General features: G+C 37.8%; 1 protein-coding gene across 1 annotated transcript in view; it reads right to left on the bottom strand.

Annotated features, from left to right (window-relative positions):
• Window positions 1–27,749, bottom strand: part of PIEZO2 (piezo type mechanosensitive ion channel component 2) — a 485,914-nt gene that overhangs the window by 129,989 nt on the left and 328,176 nt on the right. Inside the window, exons 8-13 of the mRNA XM_075062935.1 lie at window positions 16,488–16,656; window positions 11,484–11,603; window positions 8,300–8,338; window positions 6,451–6,589; window positions 4,153–4,295; window positions 1,836–2,072 (exon numbers count right to left, since the gene is read on the bottom strand). Of these exons, the coding sequence (XP_074919036.1) occupies window positions 1,836–2,072; window positions 4,153–4,295; window positions 6,451–6,589; window positions 8,300–8,338; window positions 11,484–11,603; window positions 16,488–16,656 (847 nt within the window). The remainder of the gene's footprint in view (window positions 1–1,835; window positions 2,073–4,152; window positions 4,296–6,450; window positions 6,590–8,299; window positions 8,339–11,483; window positions 11,604–16,487; window positions 16,657–27,749) is intronic.

Raw genomic sequence — 27,749 nt, 5'->3', positions numbered from 1 at the left:
AGTTGGGTCCTACACCCAACTACTCTCCCACTCTGGCACTGGGAGAGTACAGGAAGAAACAGACATTGTTGCTGCATTGCTGGGGTGTGTTGTGGAGGGCGAAGCGCTTGGCCCTCACAATTTAGGGCTCTGTCAGCTGTCATAAGGTTAGATCAGACTCTAATCCTGGATCTTTTTTGTTTTGGGACCTGGATAACACAGGAACTTCGTGCTTTCACTTTCCTAGCATGGTCCCTTGTTTTTTCTTCTTCTAAGTTTTCAATAATAACATTCCTTTGCACTACCTTTCCCCATAGTCCTTGGTGAAAATGACTATTACCTTATTCACTCACACATTTTTACTTTTGGACCTCGGTACACCCACTGTGTCCCCAATTGTGTAATAACATGTTCCAGCGTTCCAGACTTGGGACCACTTAGTGGGGGAAAAGCCCTGTGTGCCGGACTGGTACCTGACTAACTGATCCACAAGTCCAGTCGATTTGCATTCCGGCTTCACTGTCCAGGCATGGAGGCTGGAAGCGGCGCAGCCGAGGACATACTGGCCACCACATCCAGAGCTCTTCATTGGCTGGTATGAACCATGCAGTTGGGAGCTGTATCGACTTGAAAACAAACCAGCCCGGGCCACCGGGTTACTGCACAAAGCGGCATTCCAGTTTGTCGTTTACCACGATAACTGAACCCTGCACGTTTGTGAAACTTTTTGAACCATTCAGGGACCCTTTCCCAGGTCTACTTTTCTCTCATTCAGACTAGTAGTGCCTTGGCATACCAATAGTTCCGTGTAGAGTCTGGGTTTCTCGTTGTTCTTTTTTATACGCGAAATAGAGAGTGACATGCATTCTGTCGGTAATCCGCATGCGCTTTCGATGCGTAATATCCACCATTCGTCCAGAGTGCTTGTAGTTGTTGACATTTCCAGGGCAGGTTTTATATGCTGCAAGCAAGCTAGAGTAAGGAGGTTAGTTCAATCAGGGGGCATGAGGCCCTGTTCTGCGTTGAGGTGTGAAACCAGAGAGGAGAAACTGGTTCTGTAGCTGGCAAGCCATTCACAGTCTTTGTTCAATCCTGGCTGATGGTGTCAAATTTGCCATGAATGAGACTCAGCAGTTCCTCTTTTGAAGTCGGTTCCTGAAGTGTTTTGCTGCAGGGCCACCCTTAAGGTTGCTATTAGTGTGGCAGGGAGCGTTTACAGTCTCTCCTACAGCGTTTTTGTATATTGCCATTCCAAGTCTGATTTGTGTCCATTATAGTCCGTGCGGCATGCGGCAAGGTGGCACAGCGCTGCGTATGACAAAGACTGGGGAAGGTGGCAGGACCAGCTCGCTCGCCTATTCACCCACGAAAGCTCATGCTCCAAAACGTCTGTTAGTCTATAAGGTGCCACAGGATTCTCTGCTGCTCTTATAAAATGTATATATTCGTGTATGTATAGTGTGTGTGTATACCTACAAACAAGTTTCATCATACAAAAGCTGCCTCATAATTCTATTTAATTTATCTTGTATTTAACAAATTCAAGTAAATATTTTTCTCTTCCCTTTCCTGTTGTTTTTACAGGGACAAATACTAATGCTATTTTCTCCCTGGTGAGAACTATTTTATAAAATTATCTAAATTTGACACATTCGTTATAGTATTTAATTTACCAGCAAGAAGTAATTTTGTGCTATTGTATTTTTTAGCCACTCATCCTGTACTGTAAGTCCCATGCTGAACAGGATTATTCAATGTATTAAACACCAAAGGACCTGAAGTTTTTATTGATGGCTAGTGTATAGTGCTTAGTTCTTTAAACAAACTGCAGATGTTTGTAAGCAAACTATACTTACCTTTGATGCTAATTCCCCAGGATCCTTCTTTTCTAAAAATCCGGAAACTTTAGGAAGCTCATCATTATTGAGGTCAATACTCCATATATATTGTAATGTTAACAGCAAATTTCCATAAACAACCATGAAAGGTGAACTGATCATAGCGTATTTCCTTCGGTCACGAATCATCCAAAGCGTGCAGGACCAGATCAATAACACAAAAGTCAACCAACTATGATAAGTGATACTCCAAGCCTTCGGAGGGAGGGGATAGGAAAGACAAAAATGTTCATAGATTCACTTAGTTACAGTATTACTGCATACAGTCAGTAAAACTTTACAGCACTGCCCAACTTCACACACCTTGTCTAGGGTATATTTTCCGTGCGATGCATGGAGATTTAGCCATGTGACTCATTTATGTTAATGAGAATTGGGCTGCTGATAGCTACAGTAGATCCTCTGGACTACATGCAGTAAACGGATTCCTAGGAAATTCAGTTTAGACAACCTTTTTTTGGTCTGGTACTTTTGGGTCTTGGTACTTCAGTAGAAATGTTAGTTTAGGTCTCCCAGAGTTGAGCAGTGACTATAAAGCATGCTTTAGATGTCACTTTCTGTTGTACTCTAGGTATCAGAGATGGAGCAGACTTAGACTGATTTAGCCTAACCCAACCCAGTGTAGCATTGTTCCTTACAGTATATTCAAATGTTCTGTTCATTTTACAGGTATCAAACACGTTACTTTAAACCGTTCTGGACAAAACACCGTATTATAGCATGGGGGGAAAGTGTCCTTTTATTAAACACTGTTACTGATTTTGGACTAGATTCTGGTATTGGCAATGCACCAGTATAAATCTAGAGTAATTTAGCTGCATTCAATGGAGTCTTAATTTCTTTTTTTGCTTAGACAGAAAAGCATGAAATATTAAGAATATTGTAATCAAGTCTGGATTAGTCTTGACTTGATAAACTGTCCATTATAGCCTCTGAGAATCATGCATATGCTATTCTTCCATTAGGATACAAGACTGTAACATGCACAGTGGGTCACATTTGGGCATGACATAAGTAGAATAGCAGCTGAATTTGGTTCACAATACTTAGAACACAGATCCTTCAGAGCTGATATTATCTCAGTTTGAGACTAGAAGAAAGCTCAGACCAATACAGCTCCATCACTAATACTGACAGATTTGAACCCTGATTGGAATTTGAACTAATTAAAGCACATGTGCAGCAATCACTTCAAAAAAAATATATATATACACCACAGCAAGAAAATAACTACTTACTAACATTTCAAAAAGCACTATATTCAATCTGCACAAAGAATCTGCTATGTTCTGTTTATTTCCAGAGACTTTTCATGCTAAGGAACAGCAAACAAAAGTCTGAAAACCATAAAAAATATCTGTTTTCTTCTGCTGTATGCAAACAAAAAGTGGCCAAACTATTTACAAAAAAAAAAAAAAAAAGGCAAAATTGGGCCAAGAAACTTTATGATAAATTGTATCCCAGTGGAAACCTTTTCAAAATAGTGAAACCAGACCTTGGAAGTGCTGAAAGAGAACTATCACGTTGTGAACTTGCTACAGTATAATTCAAAGCTAATTTGCACAAAATGACCCTCTGTTTTAAGGGATAGGCAATGCAATTTCAAAAAAAAAAGAAAATTAATCACAAAAAAATGTGTTGGCACAAAATTGTATTTTCCTAGATGTTCTCCCTGTGTAGATCAAAGAAATCAATGTTTATAAGTTTATTTTCATACAAAGTTTGAACTAGATGCATAGATTCAATCTGAAGTAGAAATGGCAAGTTTAGATTTTCTGTCTGACTATGAAGTACTTTATTTTTGCAGACAATTTCTGAATTGAGTAAATGCATTAAAACTCACTTAAAAAAACTTTTGAACTATCAGAAGAAGGAATATGTTGAGCTTTTTCTGATCTGCTGCAGGTAACAAAATACTATGGAGTCTAAAGCTAGAATTTTAAGCCCCGATTCTGTAATGGAATCCCTGTGAGCGGAAACCTGTGCCCTGCCCCATAAAAAGTTGGTGGTAGGATCAAGGCATAATTTGAGGGGTAATGTTTTAATAAACCACATGCATCCAACAGATTCAAATCTCAGGTCCAGATTTTACAATGTTAAAGTAAACACCAATGAAAAATCAACATGACTAATCACCCTTCACCAAGACATTTGGAAGATAAATATACTGATGCTGTCAATAATGTGGAAGAAGCTCATTTTCAGAGTTAGATGACATCTATAATTAGATGATGTCTACTACCCAAACTCAATTATTTTTGTCTATCATACATACCATCATTGCAATCAGAGCACAAATGTAACTTTGTTTCATGATAAAATGGAAGACAGAGACCATAGCATGTATTTTAACATTTTCTTTTTTCTCCTGAACATCTTCCTCCTCCTCTTCTTCCTCATCGTCCTCTTCTTTCTTTTCTAAGTAGAAAAAGATTCTTACAGTGCAATTCAAATAAGTCTAATGGCACTGCATGTACACACAGTTCAAAACCCTACAATCCTTGCACAAATTGAGTAAATCCTGCAGGAATCAGGCCATTGTATTCTGCTATAGTGAACTCAGATGCTTCCCATGTGGCAGAATGTTGTGCTACCATTACAGCACTCAACCACATCAATATTAATAATTTTGATACCTTGACATTGACCTGAGAACTACAAGAAAAATCCACAGAAGTATAGTACACACAGTCATGTAAGAACATAAAACAAATATATTGGTGGGCAGGCAAGTACAATATTTTGGATAACATGCACCTGCGACTTGATTCAAAGATCTGCAAGTTGATTGGTAGCATAAGAACTGTCATACAGGATCAGACCAATGGGCAATCTAACCCAGTATCCTGTCTCTGACAGTGGCCAGAACTTCAGCAATGTACAGAACAGGGCAATTTGGAGAGATCCACCTCTGTCCTCCCCTTCCAGCTTCTGGCAGTCAAAAGTTAAGGGTGCTGTCAGCATGGGGTTATAGCCTTGATCATCTTGGCTAATAGCCACTGATGGACCTATCATCCATTAACTAATCTAGTTCTTTTTTGAACCCATTATACTTTTGGCCATCACAACATCCCCAGCAATGAATTCCCACAGGTTAATTGGGCATTGGGTAAATAAGTATTTTCTTTTGTTTGTATTAAGTTCGCTGCCTATTAATTTGCGTGAACTCTGGTTTTTGCATTGTAGAAAAAGGTAACACTTCTCTATTCACTTTTTCCACACCGTTCATGATTTTATAGACCTCTGTCATACCTCTTCTTAATCATCTCTCTTCTAAGATGAACATTCCTGTTCTTTTTAGTCTCTTCTTGTATGGAAGCTGTTCCAGACCCCGGATCATCTTTGTCACCCTTCTCTGAACCTTTTCCATTCCCACTATATCCCTTTTCAGATGGAGTCTCTAAAACTGGACACATTATTCAAACTGTGGGTTTACCATGGATTTATATGGTGAGATTATGTTATTTTCTGTCTTATTTTCTATCCTTTTCCTAATAGTTCCTAATATCCTGTTACCATTTTTTACTTCAGCTGGACCTTCTACTGAATTTTTCCAAGAACTATCTATGATGACTCCAAGGTCTTTTTCTTGAGTGATAACAGTTAGTTTAGAACCCATCATTATATATGTGTATTTGGAATTATTTTTTCCAATGTGCATTATTTTGCCCTTATCAACACTGAATTTCATCTGCCAGTTGGTTGGCCAGTCACCCAGGTTTGTGAGACCCCCCTGTAACTCTCTGCAGTCAGTTTTAGACTTAACTATCTTGAATAATATTGTGTCATCTACAAACTGTGCCACTTCATGGTTCACTCTTTTTCCAGATCATTTATGGGTATGTTGAATAGGACTGGCCCAGTACAATTCCCGCTTTTTACCTCTCTCCGTTCCGAAAATGGACCATTTATTCCTATCTTTTGTTTCCTATTTTTTAACCAATTACCAACCCCTGAGAGCACCTTGTGTGTTATCCCATGCCAATTAAGTTTTCTTAAGAGTCTTTGGTGAGGGACCTTGTCAAATGCTTTTTGAAAATCCAAGTACACTGTATTGACTGGATCACCCTTATCCACGTACTTGCTGACACTCTCAAAGAATTCTAATTGATTGGCGAGGCATGACTTCCCTTTACAAAAGCCATGTTGCCTCTCCCCCAACAAATTGTGTTCATCCACATGTCTAATAATTTTGATCTTTACCAATTTGCCCAGTACTGAAGTTAGGTTTACTAGCCTGTAATTGCTGGAATAAGCCTCTGGAACCCTCTTTAAAAATGAGTTTCATATTAGCTACTTCCCAGTCATCTGGTACTGATGCTTGTTTCAGTAATAGATTACATACTACAGTTAGTGGTTCTGCAATTTCATATCTAAGTTCCTTCAGAACTCTTGGGTGAATACCATGTAGTCCTGGAGACTTATTGCAGTTTAATTTATCAATTTGTTCTAACAGTTTCTTAAATCTTATCAAGCTGCTTAACAAAAATGCACAAGGGCAAGAATTTAACTATAGAGTAAATAATAAAATACCAAACACACGGGTTTATTCCCAAATAATTCATGTTACTACCTGACATATCATCTGATGGCTCCCATTTATACTGTGGGGTTGAGTACATATCAGCTTTGGCAGGGCCATTCTCCAAGTGAAGTGTGGGGTGCATGGTGTGATAATCTACAGGAGTCCCATTCACTGTTACGAGCAGGACCTGCCAGAGGAGGATTGGAGAAAGGCATTCCTTTTAGAAAAGCTCCTGTGTGAGTGAAACTGCTACTTACTAATTTCTACTAGGTAATGTTTCTAAAATATGAAAAAAACTTAATGAAATCATTTCAACAGGTTTCTCTCTATACTGAACAATCACACATTACACATAATGTTAACATAATTGTCCTAAGAATAATTTTAGTAGACCAATTTATGCTAAAAAGAATTATGACACTGATTTCATTAAATTTTCTTTAACAAAACAGTAATAACGATGATGATGGTGCTTTGCACTTCTACAGTAACCCCCATCAAAGAATCTCAAAGCTCTTATAAACATTACTTAATCCTCAAACCATAAGTGTGAGGTAGGCATTACACCTATTTTAAAGACAGGCCAGTTGAAGCATGACAAGGTTGTGCCTTTTGTTAGGTGACATAGGCAATCTCCGGCCAAGCTAGGAAAGAACTCTAATCTTCTGACTAGTTCTATGCCATAGCCATGAGTGCCATCCTTCTCTTTCAGGCAGCCTTGCGGCTGGATATTTTTTAAGGTTAATTTTCTGTCTAATGGTTTCCAGTATCGATGAAGATGATGGGTACAAATGATTTTCATTTTTAAATCAGCAGGGTGATCTGCATTTGTTACAACTACTAAAATTAGTTGTGTTTGTTACAATTGTTTATTACTCAATGTTTATGCCACTATTTGAACTTTCCTTTCTGCAATGTGTTGCTGGCCATTGTCCTTGTTTCTAGCAGCTGATCAATGGAGATGGGCCAGTTTTACAGAACCAATCTCACTGCAAAATATATCGTGTGGTTTTCTGATGCAGTAGTTGTCACAAGGGCTGGGGGCCATATTCAGGTTTTGTTACAGCCATTTCTAGGCTGCATGACGGAGGAGATTTGCAACCCCATTTGTTAAAGTATGGGACTGACACAGAGCATTTCCCCCTTCAGAATCTGCTAGGATTTCCTGCCTTTGGGCTAATTACTTCGTTGACTGTTCAAATAAAGTTTCACACTTTCCACCATTTTAATATTCAACTCAGGTATTTGGTCATTTTTGCAGGACCTCAGTAATTCAACATGAACACTTTAAAAACACATCTCAAAGAAGGAATTGAACCAAGTTTTAGGGTAGCTTATGTTAGAAAAGCAGAGCTGCATGTTTTGTTTAAAATACAAGGAACTAAGGAAGATCTTTTGCCAGTTAGTACAACCTCAAATGGGATACACTTAGTAAGTTTAAATAATCAAAATTTTGGATAATCAAAGGAGTTCTCAATGTAATTAACAGCAGGGAGGTTTGGATAATCAAAGTTTTAATATAATGGCTAGGCTAATAAAAATATTAGAACATTTTAAAATTTCATAGAAACTTGTCTCTACTAGGTATATCATAGAATCATTGAATATCAGCTTTGGAAGGGACCTCAGGAGGTCATCTAGTTCAATCTCCTGCTCAAAGCAGGACCAATCCCAAACTAAATCATCCCAGCTGGGGCTTTCTCAAGCCTGACCTTAAAAACTTCTACGGAAGGAGATTCCACCACTTCCCTAGGTAACCCATTCCAGTGTTTCATCACCCTCCAAGTGAAAAAGTTTTTCCTAATATCCAACCTATGCATAATCCATATATGCATAATCCATATTTATACCATCTATATGAGTACAAATACATTGCAAAGACTGATAGTATACTAACATCAGATGACTTGTATTCATCTTGAGTCATTGACAGAAGCTGTAAAAAGCAATGGAAGGACAGATTATTAATGAAGAAGCATAGCTCAAGCAGTAATAAGTTTAATAGATTCATGCATATTTGCTGATCCTCTCAACAGATCTGAATTAAGAAATTCAGTAAGAATTTTTAAAGAATCAGCAAAATTGTATAGTATGCCCAATTAAACAACATTTGTTTTAGCATAATTATTGGCATAACTTTATTTTTAAACGTCTTAATTCCAAATCACAAGTGAAGATGTTATACTGAAATTATGTGATGGTCATGGAAATTCATCAATATGTTATTACAGTTAATATCAAATGACTTTCCAATGAGACACTTAAAATTAACATTTTTTAAATGATCATTAGAATTTCTCTAAGTATAAAATCATTGTCAACAGAATTATTACTGTAGGATAAAAATTTTATACCTACATTTCAAAGTATTAATAATATCACTGAAATTACTGGAAAAGCATTACATTTTCATCAACAGCATCTAATTACTGCCCTTCATCATTCAGCAGAAATTATTGATATATTATGAAGCAGTAGATGAAGAGATATAGAGATCATCAAAACACACTCTAGTAATTTCTATTTGTTGAAAATTTGATAGATAATAATTACATAGGGCTAAAGGCTGCAGTCTCTTCTCAGGCAAAGCTCACGCTTGAAATCAATGGGAATTTTGCCTGAGAAAGGACTATAAGATGTGACTCATAGAAGATGAAAATATTGTAACTACAGTATTTTGAAATTTGTTAAGAATACTCAAACTCATCTTCCTGCAATATATTTGGCTTTGCCAAGATTACATTTGGCTTATAGAAGATGTATCTTTTGGACAAGAGAACATATTTCTCTACAAGTAATCAGCACCACATGTAGTGAAACTCAGAATATAGCAGACGGCTTGTTTGTTTTGTTTTTGGTTCTTTTTTTAAAAGAAAGCAAGCGTTGGGACCCATTTTTTCAGTTTTTATTTATGAAAGTGGCTCTCTTGAGTTAGGGTGATAGGGTTGGGCCCTTGCTCTGTGACATGAAAGCAGTGTGTGAAGCACAGTGACTCCAACACATTAATCAACTTTTACTGCCTTAGACTTTTAAGTCTACATGAAACTTTGTAGAGAACCATGGCCTTACAATAGGACCTAGCAAAGGCCACAACTGCATTATAGGAGTAGATGTATTTTATAGTTTTTATAATAAACAATTATGACTGGGGCAGCCCCTTTCTGTACTTTAAACCATTAGTGCTTCTCTTGGGTAATAGATCCTTCAACAAATGCAACTCTATCTATTCTAGTTCGTTCTATTCCTATGCATGTCAATGTCCCTATCACCTATTGCCCACATATTACATTGACTCAGCTCCACTTCCGCTGAAACCCTCATCCATGCCTTCAGTTCCTCTCGCTTAGACTGCTGCACCTCCTTTCAACGGCCTTCCCAACCCCCAGCTTTCTAGAATCCGGCGAATGTAGAATGCTACCCCTCTTTAAAAATATGCAAACATCCTCAAACAACTCCACTGGATCAGTGTAATTTCAGGATCTGGTTCAACACTATCTTTCCTGTTTATAAAATCCTGCATGGAATTGTTCCTATACAGCAGACTTTGTCCTCTTGTTTTCCCCTTTTTATTCCTTCCCCTCATTGAACACATTCTTCATCTCGCCCTCAACAACATCTCTGCACTGTCAACTTAAGAGTTTTTTTTCTCTGCAGCTCCTGCACTCTGGAACTGAATTCCTGAATCTCTCCTCTTCATTTGTTATTTAAATGCTCTTTCCCTCGGTCATCATTTCACTGTGTAAACGTACACTACTGCAGCTCCGCCTTTTGTTGGTTTGTGTTATTACTGTTCCAGATCAGACAGTATGAAGTTGATGATACTTCCAAAGTATGTCTTCACTGGCTTTTCTAACAGCAGCCGAGGAGATAGGAGTACTAAACGCACTACTGCAATTGTTGGGACACAGGAATATGGCAATCTGCTTGTTATTATAGTTCAGTGTCCGGTTCACTCAGAGCGGTTTTTATTATTATTACTACTACTACTGTTATTTATCAGAGGAGTAGCCGTGTTAGTCTGGATCTGTAAAAGCAGCAGAGAATCCTGTGGCACCTTATAGACTAACAGACGTTTCGGAGCGTGAGCTTTCGTGGGTGAATACCCACTGCGTCAGACGCCAGACAATGTTATTGTTACTTCCATCACAGTACCCTTGGGGATTGGAAATGTTAATTTAAGGCTCACCCTAATACTTTTGGAGCCAAAATCTGTGGGCAGCTGGACATATGAGAATTCATTTAGTGGGTAGGGAGAAGGGGACTCTTTGTTGCTGTGAAGCTGGTGAGTTGGCTCCTACACCAACTACTCTCCCCACTCTGGCACTGGGGAGTACAGGGAAGAAAAAGAACATGTTGCTGGCAGGCTGGGTTGTGTTGTGGGAGGGCGAAGGCAGCTTGGCCTCACCAATTAGGGACTCTAGTCAGCTGTCATAAGGTAGATCAGACTCTAATCCTGGATCTTTTTGTTTTGGAAGCTGGAAACACAGGAAACATTCTGCTTTCACTTCCTAGCATGGTCCCTTGTTTTTCTTCTTCTAAGTTTTACAAAATAATAACATTCCTTTCCTACCTTTCCCCAAGTCTTGGTGAAATGACAATTACATAATCACTCACACATTTTTACTTGGACCTTACACCACTATGTCCCCAAATAGTAATACATTACTTTACAACAGCGTTTCCCAGACTTGGGACACCACTTGTGCAGGGAAAGCCCCTGTGGGCCGGACTGGTTTGTTTACCTGCCACGTCCACAGGTCCAGCCGATTGCAGCTCCCACTGGCACGGTTCACTGCTCCAGGCCAATAGGAGCCGCTGGAAGCGGCGCAGGCCGAGGAACATACTGGCCACCACATCCAGCAGCTCTCATTGGCCTGGAGCAGTGAACCATGCCAGTGGGAGCTGTGATCGACCGGACCTGTGGACGTGGCAGGAAAACAAACCAGCCCGGCCCACCAGGGGCTTTCTCTGCACAAGCGGCATTCCAAGTTTGGGAAACACTGCTTTACAAAGTTACCACAATAAAATGAACTGCACGTTTGAAACATTTTGACATAGGGAACCCTTTCCCCAGGTCTTACTTTTCTCTCATCAGCTGTGTAGTGGCTTGCATACCACAAACTTCGTCTCCGTGAGGTTGGGTTGCAGTCTGTTTCTTTGTCTTCTTCGCTGATACCAGATTTCTCATCATCATCTATCTCCTAAACAATGGGAATGGCAGGCATAGTTGTAATTCTTAAACAGCGATTTTCTAAGAGTAACACTGTGGTACCTAGATGCTGTTCTTCCTCTAAATTGTATCTACCATGAAATATCTTCCAGTGTTTAATGTACTGTATCTATGATGGAGGCGTTTTATTAGTATGACATTTTCAGAAAATGATGACAGAGCTATTCTATAATTGCTAAACCTAGCAATATCAAGATGTTTCCTGATTCCTACAGGATACCATAAGTAAACAGACTTCCACATCCTGCTTTATAGTATAAACCAAACCATAAAGAATAATGCAGATATGTAATCATTTTAAAGCTAGATTTACTGAAATTAAAACTCTGTTTGTCTATTTGAATGTGGGGATAGCATTGTCTTGCTATACTGAGAAGTAAATTAAATGAAAAAAATATTTTCTGGACATATGTAATATGTATTCAAAGACTACAGAATAACACACTAATCCTGTTCAGGATATATGGTAACACAGTAAACGGATCAGAACAGCGAACTGATTCGGAACATCTAGAAGCCACACCTTGAACAATTATGGAATCACATGCCCAATGAGAAGTTTCTTCCAATCCCCTACCTCTTAGTGGTTAGGTTTTAATCTCACCGTGAATAACAAATTGAGGATTTTTAGGATAGAGTGTACGTGCTCTGAAATGGGTTATCCTGTGAGGAAAAGCACTCTACTAATAAACATTTGAATCTAACAAACAGGAAGCATTAGAGTCTGATTCTGCATTGCTGGTGCACTAACATTACAGTTAACTTAAATCATACTTCATCTCTATGTAATTTCTATCAGCCCTGGCTAAATAGCAGGCAGTTTAGAGAATTGATTACAAATAATTATTAAGACAAATTCTGATGTCATTTATACTGCTGTAAGGCCTCAATTCAGAAAACTAACCCCTAACGCATTTAAGCACATGCTTAACTTCAAACACATGGTAAGGTCTCACTGGCCTGAATGGGACTTAAACATGTGTTCAAGTGCTTTACTAAATTGCAACCAAAATCCGGAGTATCTATTGACTTCTGTGCTCAGGATTTACACTGATGTAAATTAGAACAGATTTTGATCTAGTCAAATAATTTTCATATTTTTTTCCACTTTCAACGGTCTGACTCAATAGGGTGAAACATGATTTTTTTCTGCACATTTTATTCTTTCCATTTAGTAGATACACTTTGTTTCTTTGTTTCAAATGAAGCCTAAATTAATTTGGCTTTTGATTTACTCCCCCGCCTTTAAAAAAAAAAAAAGAGGACAGTATCATAACCAATGTCCACTCAGCTCTGGGAACAATGTTTGTCAGTTTATTTGAGCTCCATCTGCTGACACTATTGAAACAGCACAAAATTTTACTTTTGTCTTCTTCCTCAGGCCAAGATTTTCAAAACCAAGACTCTGAAGCTGGGCTTTAATGGGGGTTGTGAGGTTCTCTGCCCTTTTATATATCAGCCCACTTATTCTGAAGTCTAACCCATGAAATAGAACTGAGATTTACAAAGCTGCCCTTGGGAGAAGGGTGCCTAAATAATCTAAGTGGATTTGAAAAACTCACTCTACAAACCTCATATTAAGCTCCTCTTTTTAAAAACCTCAGCCTAAATAAGCAGTATTTACTAATTTATTTTTACTTCTCAAAAGCATAGCAGCACATTTCACATATGTATATTTATATTTAGAATCTAGAGGATATTTCAAACCAAATTTTAACAAATGTAAAATAAACTAATTATAAGGCTTAAATTTGCCATGCCACTTTCACATATTGAAAGTGTTCATATAAAAGTGGCCCACAACGAAACATTTACCAGGAACATTTAGTTTGGCATCGATTTGACCAAACAAACACTAAGTGTACTGAGGTACTGAGATAATGATTTTAAATTATAGAAACTTCAGGTGGTGATGGGTGAGGGTGGGAAATGGTGTCTTGTTTAATCTATTTCAAGGATGAGGAAAAAGAGGTAAAGCAGAGCATTATCTAGCAGACAACCTCATAATTCTAGGCTGCCTTTGGCTTGTCCAACACTTGCAGTTCTCCCACCGTACAAGCAACTATGATGGTTAAGTGCACAGCTCCAGGAGAGTTTAAGAGTAGCACTAACAATGTTCTCTTAACACCCATCTTCCCCACCAGACTAACTCAAACAACACTGCAAATAGTAGAGGCCTGTTCTCTTCTCACATGAGCTTCAGTGAAGTTATTCCTGATTTACATCAAAGTGAGCAAGTGAAGAATCAGGCCCTAGATTCATATTTTAAATATTATCCAGTGAACCTCTGGACAAACTGATTCCTGATATAACTTCACTGAAGTCACCAAAGATAAACTGGCTCTTCTTGTCTTATTAAATTATTGCAGGACTCAAGGGCCCAAACATGAGGTCCTTACTCAAGCAAACTTCCAAACAACTTTACTGGGAATTTTTCTGAGTAAAGACTGAAGGTGAAATTCACCTCTGCGTAGACATAGCACAATCAATCATGCACCATTTAAAATCCTACTTATGCTCCTTTTTGAGCACTTTTTCTCACTCTGAAAACTCAGGACCCAAATGTGGGCATAATTCCTTGAGCATTAGGCTTGTAGACTCATAGACTTTAAGGTCAGAAGGGACCATTATGATCTTCTAGTCTGACCTCCTGTACAACGCAGACCACAGAATCTAACCCACTCACTCCTGTAACAAACCCCTGACCTATGTCTGAGCTTCTGAAGTCCTCAACTTGTGGTTTAAAGACTTCAAGGTGCAGAGAATCCTCCAGTAAGTGACCAGTGCCCTATGCTGCAGAGGAAGGCGAAAACCTCCCAGGGCCTCTGCCAATCTGCCCTGGAGGAAAATTTCTTCCCGACGCCAAATATGGCGATCACCTAAACCCTGAACATGTGGGCAAGACTCACCAGCCAGACACCCAGAATTCTCTGTGGCAACTCAGATTCCACCTTCTCTACTGTCCCATCATAAGCCATTGGGCATATTTACTGCTATTATACCATCTAATACCATCTGCTCTCAGACTGACCCATTCAGCCAATTTACCACCTTTGCATTCTGAACTTGGCTAATAACGTAGAGGAGGTACCATAAGTTAAAGATAAGATCCTCACTACTATGCTGGTTTGACATTGTTTCACACTGTAAAAACAGAAGACACAGGCAGCTACAATAAAAGACCAGGACCAAATTCAGGTCTCCATTAAAGTAGCATAAATCCAGAGTAACTCTATTGACTGCAATGGAATTACGGTGGATGTAGGCTGGTGTAAGTGAGAATAGAATTTGATCTAAAATCTTCTAAGACAAAACAAGTAAAAAGAAAAATCAATTTCTGATCTATGGCACAATCAAAGGGGAAAACCATACATAGCGAAATAGTCTATAAAGCTGCTAAGATTTAGAAACCAGAACATATCATTTTATGGAGAGATGTAACAGTGTATCTTCTGCATCAAAAAAGAAGCCATAGTACCAAGACAGCATTTATCTTACAATGTTTTCTTATTTTCACATTTTCCCTTTATAAAAGTTAACTTTTTAAGACATCCTCACCAGCTTCCTACCCTCTTAAAAATGTCTGACTCTTAATAAAGAGACAAGGCGAGTGAGGTAAAAAATGAATGAAGACACTAATATTCCACAAGGATGCAACTGAAATTTAGACTCTTCACAGCTTTAGTGCTGTGTACCTGTACTATTGTGTGCAGCATTACCAAACCCAGCTTCAAAAATCAGACCTCCACAAATCATGCCATTTTTTAAAATAATGAAATTTGGGCTCATTTTATTTTCCTTTTGTTTTCTGAGTTTTCAGGGTGCCTCTGTAATCATGTTCCATGCTTTTCTCCACAAGTATAAGATCTAAGAACTTTATTTAAAAAAAAAATGGAAGCTGAGATGTTCACATAATCACATGAATCCTGGACTTGGAGCTTTAAGAAAAACACCAAATATTGCTAGACTCAAGATAAAATTGCAAGGTTAGGCAAAACTATATATGTTTTACAGTATCCTGCACCAGATTGCAGCTGATATTTTGGTTTTTGGGCAACAAGCCCTTGAGGCTGCTTTTAAATTTTCATTCTCTATTGTCTTTGGTATAAGGAAATTTTCAAGGCTGTCTAAAGACCATAAAACACAGAGGAAGATTGCTCATCGGTAACTCCCGTGTGCTGCACTTACTGCTCATTTTGCTGGGACTTTATGGTGCTTTGCACTATGAGAAAAAAAACCTCTACCTACTGTAGACAATATTCACACAGACTTCCACAATTCAAAAGTAAGCTAAGAGTTGATCTACACTAACTCTGTGAGGCGATCTAAGTTACGTTAGTTCAGTTATGCAAATTATGTAACTGAAGTCAACATAACTTAGGTTGACTTACATTGGTGTCTACATAGTGCTACGTCGACATGAGACGATTTCGCATCAACCTAGCTGCTGGCTCTCAGGGAGAGGGAGTACACAAGTTTATATGAGAGCACTCTCCCATTAATTTAGCGTGTCTTTACCAGATCCACTAAATCAACACTGCTGCATTGATCACAGTAGTGCCGATTTAGCCAGTAGTGTAGACATAACCTAAGCTTTTGATCCTGTAGCTCTTAATCACATAAGTAGTCCCATTGACTTTAAGAGGACTACCCATTTAAGAGCTGGAGGGACTTATCAGAAAGAATGTATTTAAGACAGCAGCTTGGACATGGCTGCCTCACATAAAAATTTCACTCTGCTATTTGCAAATGCCAGTAACTATCTGAGAATCTTACAGTTATTAGTGAGCATTAGAAAAATTCTACTCTGGCAGCTTCATTCTCTTCATAAAGTGGGAAGAAAAAAATATATTACCCTTACAATGGGCTCTTGTAGCCAAAGGCGAATAAGAGTTGCCAGGGTGTAGTACATCACCAGCAGTAATATGGGATTGGCATGGTGATACCAGAGTAGGTCTTGGTTTGCTATGATCTTCCAGGTGCTTGAGCAGTTGGTTTGAATTACTGAAGTGACACCAAATAACCTGATCAAAAAGATTAAGAAAAAAATTTAGAGAACAAATATTTAATTTTAAAATGTTTTAAAAGTGCAATTAACAGATACATGAATATCTATCTTAATTTTGTTTAATTTTTTCTACTTGTGAAACATTGGCTTTAATACAGTTTGATTCGATTAAAATGTTATTTATTTAAAGTGTCTTAACTGCAATGCAAGTCAAAGTCAACATTTTCATTTCACGACATTTAATGAGTACAAAAAAGGGAGGGTTTTTAAAAATAAAATAAATAAATAAATAAATATATGGAAATACACCTATCTCATAAAACTGGAAGGGACCCTGAAAGGTCATTAAGTCCAACCCCCTGCCTAGCAGGACCAAGTACTGATTTTGCCTCAGATCCCTAAGTGGCCCTCTCAAGGATTAGAATTCACAACCCTGGGTTTAGCAGGCCAATGCTCAAACCACTGAGCTATCCCTCCCCCCAGAAAAGAGAGAAAATAAGGACATTATGTCTTTGCACCTCTCCATTCCAATGAAAAAACTATCAGGGGCTTGACCCTTGTCGACTCAGGCCTGAAGAAAAGGAAAAAGAAAACTTCATGGCAAATCTGTGTGTTACATCATGGTAGCCACTGCCACTCCCTTTGGGTCCAACCTTTAACATGTAGTAAGTTATGATTCATAGCAAATTAGTAAATTATCCCACATCATCATTCTAGTCACTTTGTCCAGGATAGAGTTGCAGAGCAACTCTCTCAGTAATATCTACAGAGGCTTCAGAACTTGTAACAGCTAGGAGTTTTAATGCACTGTCCTAAAAACCTAGGCCACAATCCCCGAACACTTATATACATGGGTAATTTTACAGAAATAAATAGTCCATCTGAATTCAAAACTGTTCTAGATGGAAAGTGAAGCCACTCAAGAAGCACATTTTAGAGGGTGCACAAGAAAAGTTATTTGTGAAATTACTTGTGAAAAATAACATAGGTGAAGTTTTCCACAAAGAAAACATGAGGCATCTCAGAGAAGGATTTTTAAATTATTATTTTGCTGGATCTCACAAAAATTTCTGGCAGGTAAGAATGGCTAATTGAAAATTGAAAATTATTTCAAACAAGAAAACTGCTGTATTTTCTACAATTAAAATTTAAAGCAAGATGCTAGAAATTCCACACCAAAACTGGTGAAAACTCAATAATGAATCTAGTCCCTACAGTTTAAAATATTTTTGCAAAGTTCTAAAGCAGGGTTATTGAAGTCTTCACCATGATTTATCATTATTTAACTAAAGATTAACCAAAGATGGCAGAGGTACGATTTCTTTGGAAGACTTAAGCAGCGATCTCTATTCGCCTAAGAACACTGTATTTTTTAATGTTTAACTAGGCAGTTAGGTATGCAAGATAATGACTTTCTGTAGGAGTATTACATACCTCGCCTTCTGACTTCAACCAACCAACACAATAATTCCACAGAAACATACTGCTTGGTGTGTGTTTTTTTGAGGTTTTGAAAGGAAGAGAATTAAAAAGGGGAGATTCATACCTTTTCATTTACTAGAGATTAGCAATGTGGGTGTAACAGCATCAATCACTAGTAAGAAACCTCTCAATCTGGTGTTCTAACACATTCTATTAAACAATTTCCTTAGTGGTCACTTCTCATTCTGATCACTAACATGAGCCAGAGGCTATAAACTTTCAGACATTTTACAGTTTGCTTGGAAAAGTAAAAGAGAATTCTGCATATAAAATAAAACGCTGTAACTAGAGAGAAGCCTGAGCAGCCAGGTTTGGATATGGCCCAGAATCAAACTTACTGTGAGTTCAAGCACATTTGGACCTGGTGGTTTGGTTCAGGTCTATCTAACTGCAACATATGCTAAACAGTGTTATGTTGATATTTCTATTATCATAGTAGAACATCCTCTGTTGCCTTCTACCTGGTCTCTCAACCAACTCGCATCTCTTCTCTCTTACTGATCAGATGCATCCAGCTCCCATCATTCTATCTTGCTCCTTTATTTTATGCTACACTCTTCTCTCTACTATTTTAAAATTTTATTTGTAAGTACAGCATTGAATCACAACAACTCTGTTTCACAACGGTATCATTGTTTCAGATCATGATCCAGCTCTCACTGAAGTCAATAGAAACCTTTAGTTTATACTAAAATCAGAAAAAGAAAAGATGTCATCTACTTTACTTCTCTGCCAGCGTAGAAATGACTCCTACAATACATATTCGACTGCTTTGTACAAAACCTACAATAATTTTAAAGTTTCTAGATTTAAGTCTTCATTTAACCTCTCTTGGAAGACTACTACACACTCTACATGGTTTTACTGTTCAGAAGATTTTCTTGTTATTCAGCCTAAATATTCTTTGTTTTATTTTCATCCTCTCACTCCTAATTATTCCCATTTTGTATCACACTAATTAATTCAAGTCCCTTCTAGCTGTTTATTCCTATCAAATACTTGTGGATCATTACAGAGTGCCCACTTAGTTGTCACATAGCTATGCAATACCTCTTTAGCTCTTTTAACTTTCTCATAATTCAGTAACTCTAGATCGATCATCCTTTATCTTCTCTGAAGTCACCCCAATGTTTCAGCATTCTTCCAGTATGAAGGTACTCAACACAATATTCATTATGTGCCTGATCCAAAGTATACTCAAGTCAAATGGAAATATTTTCATTCATTTAATGGGCTTTGTACCAAATTGCCTCTCATGCAGCATTTGTGCCTGTCCATTAACTTCAATTCAAATTGTGGGTCCACAGAATCACTCAAGATCAGACTCTAAAACCTTTTAGTTATTCAAAGCTTTTAAATACATAACAAATATTCTGGGATGACTTCCACAATACAAAGTTGCATGAGAAGTGATATATGAAATACCATGCTTCATTCTAGATATTTTTATGTTAGAAACATGTCACAAAATCAGCCCAACTGAGGATCAGCTATTTTTTGAGCTTGGTTCTGACCTCAGTAGATGTCTTTTTCAACATACATAGCATATACCCTAAGTAAACGGAAAAGAGGAAATAAAATGCAAAGCTTGACAAACATGTAGCTTGTTCAGTCTGGACACTGAAAAAACATCTGGAGAAACCCATCTACTACTGTATACTCTTAGCTTAAAAAATCATATTTAGCTCCTTGCTAAACAAATGATTTTCCAGGTACAACACAGTGAGCCATTCCATTTGTGCATAGAGGCAGAACTTGTATTTTTCAAGGTACAATTTAGTATTCCAAAAACACATTTTATAGAAATCAGTGAATTCACAGAGAGGCAATGATCCAAGAAGTGTTTTAAATTATGAAGGCCAGGAGGAACTTTATTACTCTGCTGAGGAAGATTAGGAAACAGCTCACTTAAAAATAGCTTTTAAAACAAAGGTAACAGGTGTTGTCCCATTGCTGCTTTTCAAGCCCATTTTCCCAGCAAAAGCTTCTTACTGAATCCATTTAGTGGATGTACTCTGAACGTCCAAGACTCTTTCTGACAAATTTGCAAGCTGCGACTATGATAAATATTTAATAGTAATTTAGCATCAAAATCACATTGACTTAGAGTGGAAATGTTGCTTTTAACTGAAAACCATGAAAAACTTTCTTTCTCATGATATTCCGAATTATGGAGTTGTTGAAGTGTCACACAAATAATGGCTGCACTCAGCTCACAGCTAACACATGTCCAATTTACAGCAGTTTATTGGTACTTTAAGATGTTATTAGAATCAGTGTTATGTTATGGTTTTACGTATCCATTGATTAATGGTTAAGCAAACTTAAATGGAAATTAAATATACGTTATTCACAAGACTGCTGAACAAATTAATTATGATCAGCTATTGCAATATATGCTACATACAGTCGTCATGAACTGGGACATTTTTCATTTCAAGAACAGATTCACAGTCCAGATTCTGGTCATGCTGATATTATTAGCAGTTTATCCATTGACTTCAATGGGTCCAGGACTTGCTCCATCAGTTTTTAAACCAGAAGGGCAATTATGATAATGTAATCTGACTCACTGTGTAAACCAAGTAATTCTTGCATCAAATCATAAATTGCAGTTGAATTCAAGAGTATATTTTAGAAAGACATCTAGTCTTGATTTACAGATTCCAAGTGATGGAAAATCTATCACATCACTTGGTTGGCTGTTTTAATGGCTAATTACCTTTATTGTTAAAATTTTGCACTTTATTTCCAGTTTGTATTTGTCTAGCTGCAACTTTCAGTAATTGAATCTTGTTATACATTTCTTAGTTAGATTAAAGAGTCTGCTACAATAAGATACCTTTTTCTTGTGTAGGTAATTATAGATGTAATCAAGTCATCTCAATCTTCTCTTTGATAAACTAAATAGATTGAACTCCTCAAGTCTCACTGAGCTGTAGCCCACAAAAGCTTATGCTGAAATAAACGTGTTAGTCTCTAAGGTGCCAGAAGAACTCCTGTTCTTTTTGCGAATACCGACTAACACGGTTGCTACTCTGAAACCTGTCATTGTAAGTACTATTTTCTAGACCTCAAATTATTCTTGCAGCTCTATTCTGAACACTTCAACTTTTCAACAACCTTTTTTTCAAGTACGGACACCAGAAATGAATTCCAGTAATTGTCTCAGTAATGCCATATGCAGATGAAAGTCCACCTCCCTACTCCTGCTGAATATTCCCCTGTTTCTACATCCAAGGATTACTGTAGCCTTTCACCCACAGCATTACAATGGAAGATTATGTTCATTTGTTGATTTATGATAATAACCAAGTTCTTTTCAGAAGCACTGTTTTCCAGGATATCTTATAAGTATAGCCTAGATTGTTCCTATATACATAACCTCAGATTTTGCTGTATCAAAACAAATATTGCTTGCTCCCAGCTTACCAAGCAATCCCTATTGTGCTGTGTATGTAGGTTCAGAAGGATTAGACTTTTATCAGTCAATGTTTATAAGCATAAATATCTCTGTACACACACAAAAAATATTTCCATCGACAATAATTGAAAATTTACAGCTATGCAAAGTAAGAAAAATGCTTCTTGAGAAATGATTAGTGCTAGATTTAAGGATAATTTACTTTGTATATTTTGAAATGTGATGTTGACAATTTGTTTCAACAGCTATGAAGATTTAACTTTTTGAATCTCAACATCTTCTCTCCTAAATAATTATTACCTGACCCCTCACAATTTTCCCCAACTGTGAAAATTTAAATTGATAAAACTTCATACTTCACTGAACAGCAGTGATATAAGTACCAACTGTTGTATTACATCCTTATCACTACACAAGATAAGGACTGGAAAAGGAAACTAGTTCCACTTAATACTTCCATGTCATAATTTAAAAAAAATATATATAGGCTAAAGAAGCTAGTGTGTATCATTATCAAACATGTGAATGCACTGTTGTTACAAGTTGTTACAAATCTGTCATTGCAAGTTTTTCATACATGCAAAACAAAAATCCTTCTTTGACAGTAAAGCTTTTCTTTATTAAGTAAACATTTTTTTTTAAAATATAGTTAAAATGCGTATGTACAGTACTTCTAATTTCAGATTTTACATTTTGGAAATAACTGAGTCTGTGACTTCATTAATGAAGTTCTCACTTAATCTGACTCCTGTTTCTGGTGTTTAAGGTTGGGGAACAATATTATATAAAAATGCTATTTTTGACCACTTAATGGCAGAAACAACCAGCTTGCATTAAAGGGTTAGGAACTGTCACTAAGTAATTAAGACAACTAAAAGCCACACATTTGCTGCAGAAAGCCTGCAAGTGAAAAACTAACAAGGTCGTAAGGATTTAGATCCTGATTCACAAGATGGAATTAAAACACATAGCAGTTTTTCTCATGAGCACACACTAATGTGCAGCAATGTGCAAACCACACTTTATTCAGGTAATTACGCATAAAAAATTAATTCAGTGCTTTGGATCAAAGAGGACATCAAGTGATTCATAATGGCAGGAAAACGTCTCTTATGTACTATTGATTATGCTTCCTCTGAAGGGACTTAGAGTGCGACTGATTCTCAGGCTGGCTAGAGTTCTAGTGAGCCTCTCAATGGCCTAATCACAAATACTCATAAGCACAACACACTGCTTTGTTTTTGGTTCTCATGTATTCTTGCTGGATCTCAAGGTCTGGTGATTGAGAAATGACGGTTTTTGTCCCATTCTAATTGCATCTGTTGGCAGATTTATAAAAGCTAAATCCATTTCCAGTATTGTCAAAATTCTCTCTGAATACCTGCCATAGATCATTCAGGTCAGACATACAACCTCAAGCAAATAACGTGTCTACATATATGTTAACATATAACATAGTCTTTTAGTGTTCTACCCATTCAGAGATGATAAAGTGAAGAGAAGGAATATGTTACATCCTAACAGCTATTGAAATGCTGGAGAGGTTTTGTTTTGGTAAATGCAGAAAGAAAAAAAGAAAAGGATCTAAATGGTTCTCCAAACACAGCTGAGACTTACTTTTTTTCAAACTGTCAGGGCCAAAAAAAACAGAGATTAAAACCAACCAGCCAATTTTCACCTATTCCCAACCCCCAAAAATCTGTACAGCTATTGCATGCAATGTTACTTCATCTGGCAGAAGCCAGAAGCCACTGCTTCCGTAGGATATAAAGGCAAAAGGAAGTATAAATTCCCAGAACAAATGTGATTGTGTTATCTTTTGAGCTGGGGAAATGATAATAAAAAGCATCACCATTATAGTTTATAAGGAAAGAAAAAATATTTGTAAAGGGAGCAGAAGCTCTTGGGCCCTCACTACAGGGAGATTTTTGTAACCACTGTAACATAAGTAACAATGCTGTCTAATTTTAGAGACAATCATGCAAAATGCTTTCATATGGTGCCGGCCTTCCTTCTTGATTCCAGTTGCTACATTGCATTCAAATAAATTAAAATACACCATTAAATGCTTTTCAAACATTACTTTTTTTATGCACCACATTCCAAGATATTCTGTACACTGTGGGGCCATATCCTCATGCTCTGTTACGTGACTGCAACTCCTATTAGTTTTAGTGGATAGTTACTCCATTATAACTAAGAATACATGGAAATAATGGGCCATTCCTGCAATTGGCTCTTCAATGGGCTACACATGGACCCAGAGGTCTCCCTGCAAGGATGACGTCTTTTTCCTTTCTTTCTCATGTAACTGGTACCACTATCTGGTAATGTATGTTACGAAGTACAATCAATGCAGCATCACAGCATAATAGTTTAAAATGAAAATGTAATTAGGGATTGGAAAACTCAAATTGCAGCTTTGCAAACTATTTAGAAATTTACTGAATAAAGACATTTTCTCATCAAAAGCCTGCATATCACACAAAGGGATTTTTTAAATAAAGATTTCTCTCTCATCTTTAGACCTTACTTTATGCTAAAAGAGTCCTATTACTGCTAATACAAATGTTAACAGTTAATCACGCAACAATATTAATGCTAGGTCTGTATTATAAAAGCAATTTGATCTAAATGGAGAGAATTCCTGATTATTTACTCTGGACTTGCTCTCTTCTAGTATAAAAGTTTTACCACAGATGTAACAAAAGGTGAAAAATGAGTATGGGTAAGTCTATTACAATGTCAAATGTTGATGCAAAATGGGAGGTGATCAGAGAACAGGACAGTGAAAAGATCAAAGTTTTATACTGCTGAGGCAAAGTTTTATAGCAAATTCCTATAGGATCAGCATTTCCTCTTTGTTTATTTACCTTTTATTATTATAGAAACCTTTTGCAGTGCCTGATGCTTATAAAGTCACTATTTAAAATAACAGCAAGATTAACAGAGGCTTTTTTATTTAAAGTAGTGTAATACAAATTAAAAGAAAGCCTTCATCCCCCGACTAAGATACAGTACTAGAACATAATGCAACTTTCCTTCTTGTTCAATACTTTGTATAAATTGAGGGGTTTTCTTCCACTTTGTTTCAGCCCAAAATATAATTATCCTAACAAAAGGGTGGTTAGCAAAACCTGAAATGAACAGAAATGAACAGATTTCTTTTTAATTTCTTTGGAAACACAAAGATAGTCCAAAGGTGAATATTTTCAGAAAAGTTAGTAAAATTTACATTGGCTATTTTAAAATCAGCTGAACATGAAAAAATGATTTTTCATGCTTTACAAAAATTGTTCAGATGCTTTTCTTCCTCAAGTCCTTTAAAAAGGTGGCATCTTTTTTAAACTGCAAACTTGACTTTGAGTTAGCCCTCAGTGATGAATGTGAGCTTTGTCAAATCTGAAATTGGCTGGAATAAAAAATGCATCTGGAAGTAAAGCAATTGCACAGCAAAGAACAAACACCATTATCACATATCCTTTTCCTCAGCAATGCCAGTAGCCCTTACTCACACAAGCTGAACCCACTGATTTCAGAGAGGCTAACAGGAATGAGTAAAGGCTACTCACATGAGTAATGGTTTGTAAAATCAGATGTTTAAAACGTGCTCCGAGTTCTGTTATCCAGATAAACACATACACAAACATATATCACTCGAATCTCACATCACACACTGAAATAAACACACACTCTTGAAAAGAACCCAGCAGGTCTGACAGTGCCTCCAGACTTTCTCTCCACCCCAGAAGTTTATTACAAATTGTACACATGCTGTAGGATGCAGCACACTTTGGGGCACAAGCCTCCAAAGTACACTAACTATCTAACTTAATTGACCATACATTTTAAAAGAAACATTGGAGGATGGGGACTAAAGAATAGGGTAAGGTGGCCAAAGAATGTTAAGGGTCCAGAAGGATTAGGGTCAGAGGTGAAAGTAAGCAGGTACGGGCCCATATGGAGGACCAGTAAGAAAAAGAGACTGCCTGAGGGAGGGAGAAGCCTGTCCCCTGCATAAGAATAGTTTAAACTCAGCTGTTCCCTGAGTGGTTCAGCCCTCGGGGTTAAGAGTGGTTTCTGGCATCCTTGTTAATTTCACTCACAGTAGCTGAGGGGAGCGGGGAGGGTGTGTTTGACCATGGCAGGGGCAGTCCTTGTCTGCCCCCGGGATGAGGGGATCTTGTCTCCAGTACTAATATACACAACAAATACAAGCATTTGGCTGCACAGCTTAAATCGAGCTAATAAAAGCAGATGGAAGGGGAAAACTCACTGTTACATTAGTTTCTAGTCTCCTCCCTCCCGCTCCTCCAGCCAGGCTGCAGACAAGGCTCTGCATTCCTCCCCCCATCTCCCCTGCAGGGGTTCTCCTCTAGGCTCTATCTTGCAGTAGGGCCACTGGCTGAGATGCCTGCTGCTGCTGTCTGCATAAGAACAGTTTAAACTCAGCTGTTCCCTGCGCAGTTCAGCCCCCAGGGTTAGAAGCCGTTTCTGATATCCTTGTTAATTTCACTCCCAGTTGTTGTTGGGGTAGGGGCGGGGTGACCATGGGAAGGGCAGTTCTTTTCAGCCCCTGGGATGAGGGGATTTCCTATACACAAAAAACACAAACAAAATCAGGAACCATTTCCAAGTTCAAAACTATCCCATTCCCTTCCCAGCAGAGGATCATGGTTGTGATGTCCAAACTGCTTGCAGATCCTCTTTGAAATGTTACTGAACTGTGCCGGGAACAGCTGAGTTTGAATTGTTCTTATGCAGGAGGCAGGCTTCTCCCTCCCTCAGCCAGTCTCCCTGCTGCAAGCTAGAGGGAAGCCCCCGCAGCTGCTGCTCAGTGCCAGGCAGAGAGAAAGCACGGAACCTAGTGTCCACAGCCTGGCTGGAGGAGGAGGGAAGACATAGAGAAAAATGTGACAGTGAGTTTTCACTGTTTTAGGCTTATTCCAATAGTAAAGTTTTATTACAGACAGTACCAGTAGTAATAGTAGCTTTATTTTCTCTATCTATGTCATGCAGTGGGAGGGATCCATGAAGTACATAGGAGAGGTGGGTTGCTTGCGATTGGACCATATGGGTAAGAAATGCAAATTACTTTCACCTCTGCCCAAATCCCAGGGCTCCCAGCTGCCTCTGCAGCTGGTAACTCCGGGGTTGATTTAAAGGGCCTGGGTCCTAGCTTCAGCCAAATCCCCGAGCCCTTTAAATCCTGATTTAAAAACTTGGGGATTTAAAGGCCCCACCTCTTCTGATAGAGGCCACGCCTCTTCAGGTTGAGGCCCCTCCTCCTCCACAGGACTCTGGAGTACCGGCAAGTCCTTTAAGTTATTTTCACCCCTGATTAGGATTAAGATGATAAAGTCAGCCTTTATTAGTGGAAAAATTAGCATTTGTTTTGCTAACCCAAATTTCCTTGAAGATTCTATAAACACTTATCTTCGCCAAGGGCTTGATCCTGTAAGTCTCCTCTTAATACAGCTCAATCGGATACCCATGTACAGAGGGCTTGCAGAATCTGACAGGATTGAAGCTTTTAAATTGCTAGTTTTGAGTGATGCAAAAATGTTCAAAACATCTGTGATAACCAGTTTACAACGTATGAAAAAAACCCTTGTATTCATACTTGGATAATTCAAAATTGGCTTAATGGAATTTTTGCCATGCTTATAACAATTTATTGTTTGCTCATAATTCTTCTCAACCCAATTCTAGCTCAAGAAGATTTTTTTTTTAAAGTATCTGACGTAGAATGAAAATGCCTTCCCTCAGCCATAACCACAGTGTTGCTATCACAACACTGCAATACACACATTGAACGTGAGGCTTGATGGTTAAGCAGATCAGAATGTCATCATGTTTCTATAGCTCTTTAGCAGATGTCTGTTTGTACTTTTTTCTACCGAGACCTGGTTTCCATAGCTCTGATTGGATCAAAGTTTTTCTGGCAACGACAAAACCAGCACCAGTATATCCCCCACCTTCTTCTTTTAGTCAATGACTTTTCCTTTAAGGGAAAACTAATCACTAACGCAGAGCTGTTACATGTGAAACCGCATGAAAAAATGCAGAATTTAAACCTTGTGGGCAAATACCATCCATGTAATGTAAGTAAAGAATGAAATTATGAGCCATTAATCCAGGGATAAATGCATAGAAGACAGGGTTACACCCTGAGGATTGAGCATTATATAAAAGTTAGCAAA

The sequence above is a fragment of the Chelonoidis abingdonii genome, chromosome 2 (assembly GCF_003597395.2).
Source record: "Chelonoidis abingdonii isolate Lonesome George chromosome 2, CheloAbing_2.0, whole genome shotgun sequence".
Lineage (NCBI taxonomy): Eukaryota > Metazoa > Chordata > Testudines > Testudinidae > Chelonoidis > Chelonoidis abingdonii.
Note: the sequence above shows the minus strand (reverse complement) of the source record. Positions and strands in the feature narration are given on the sequence as shown.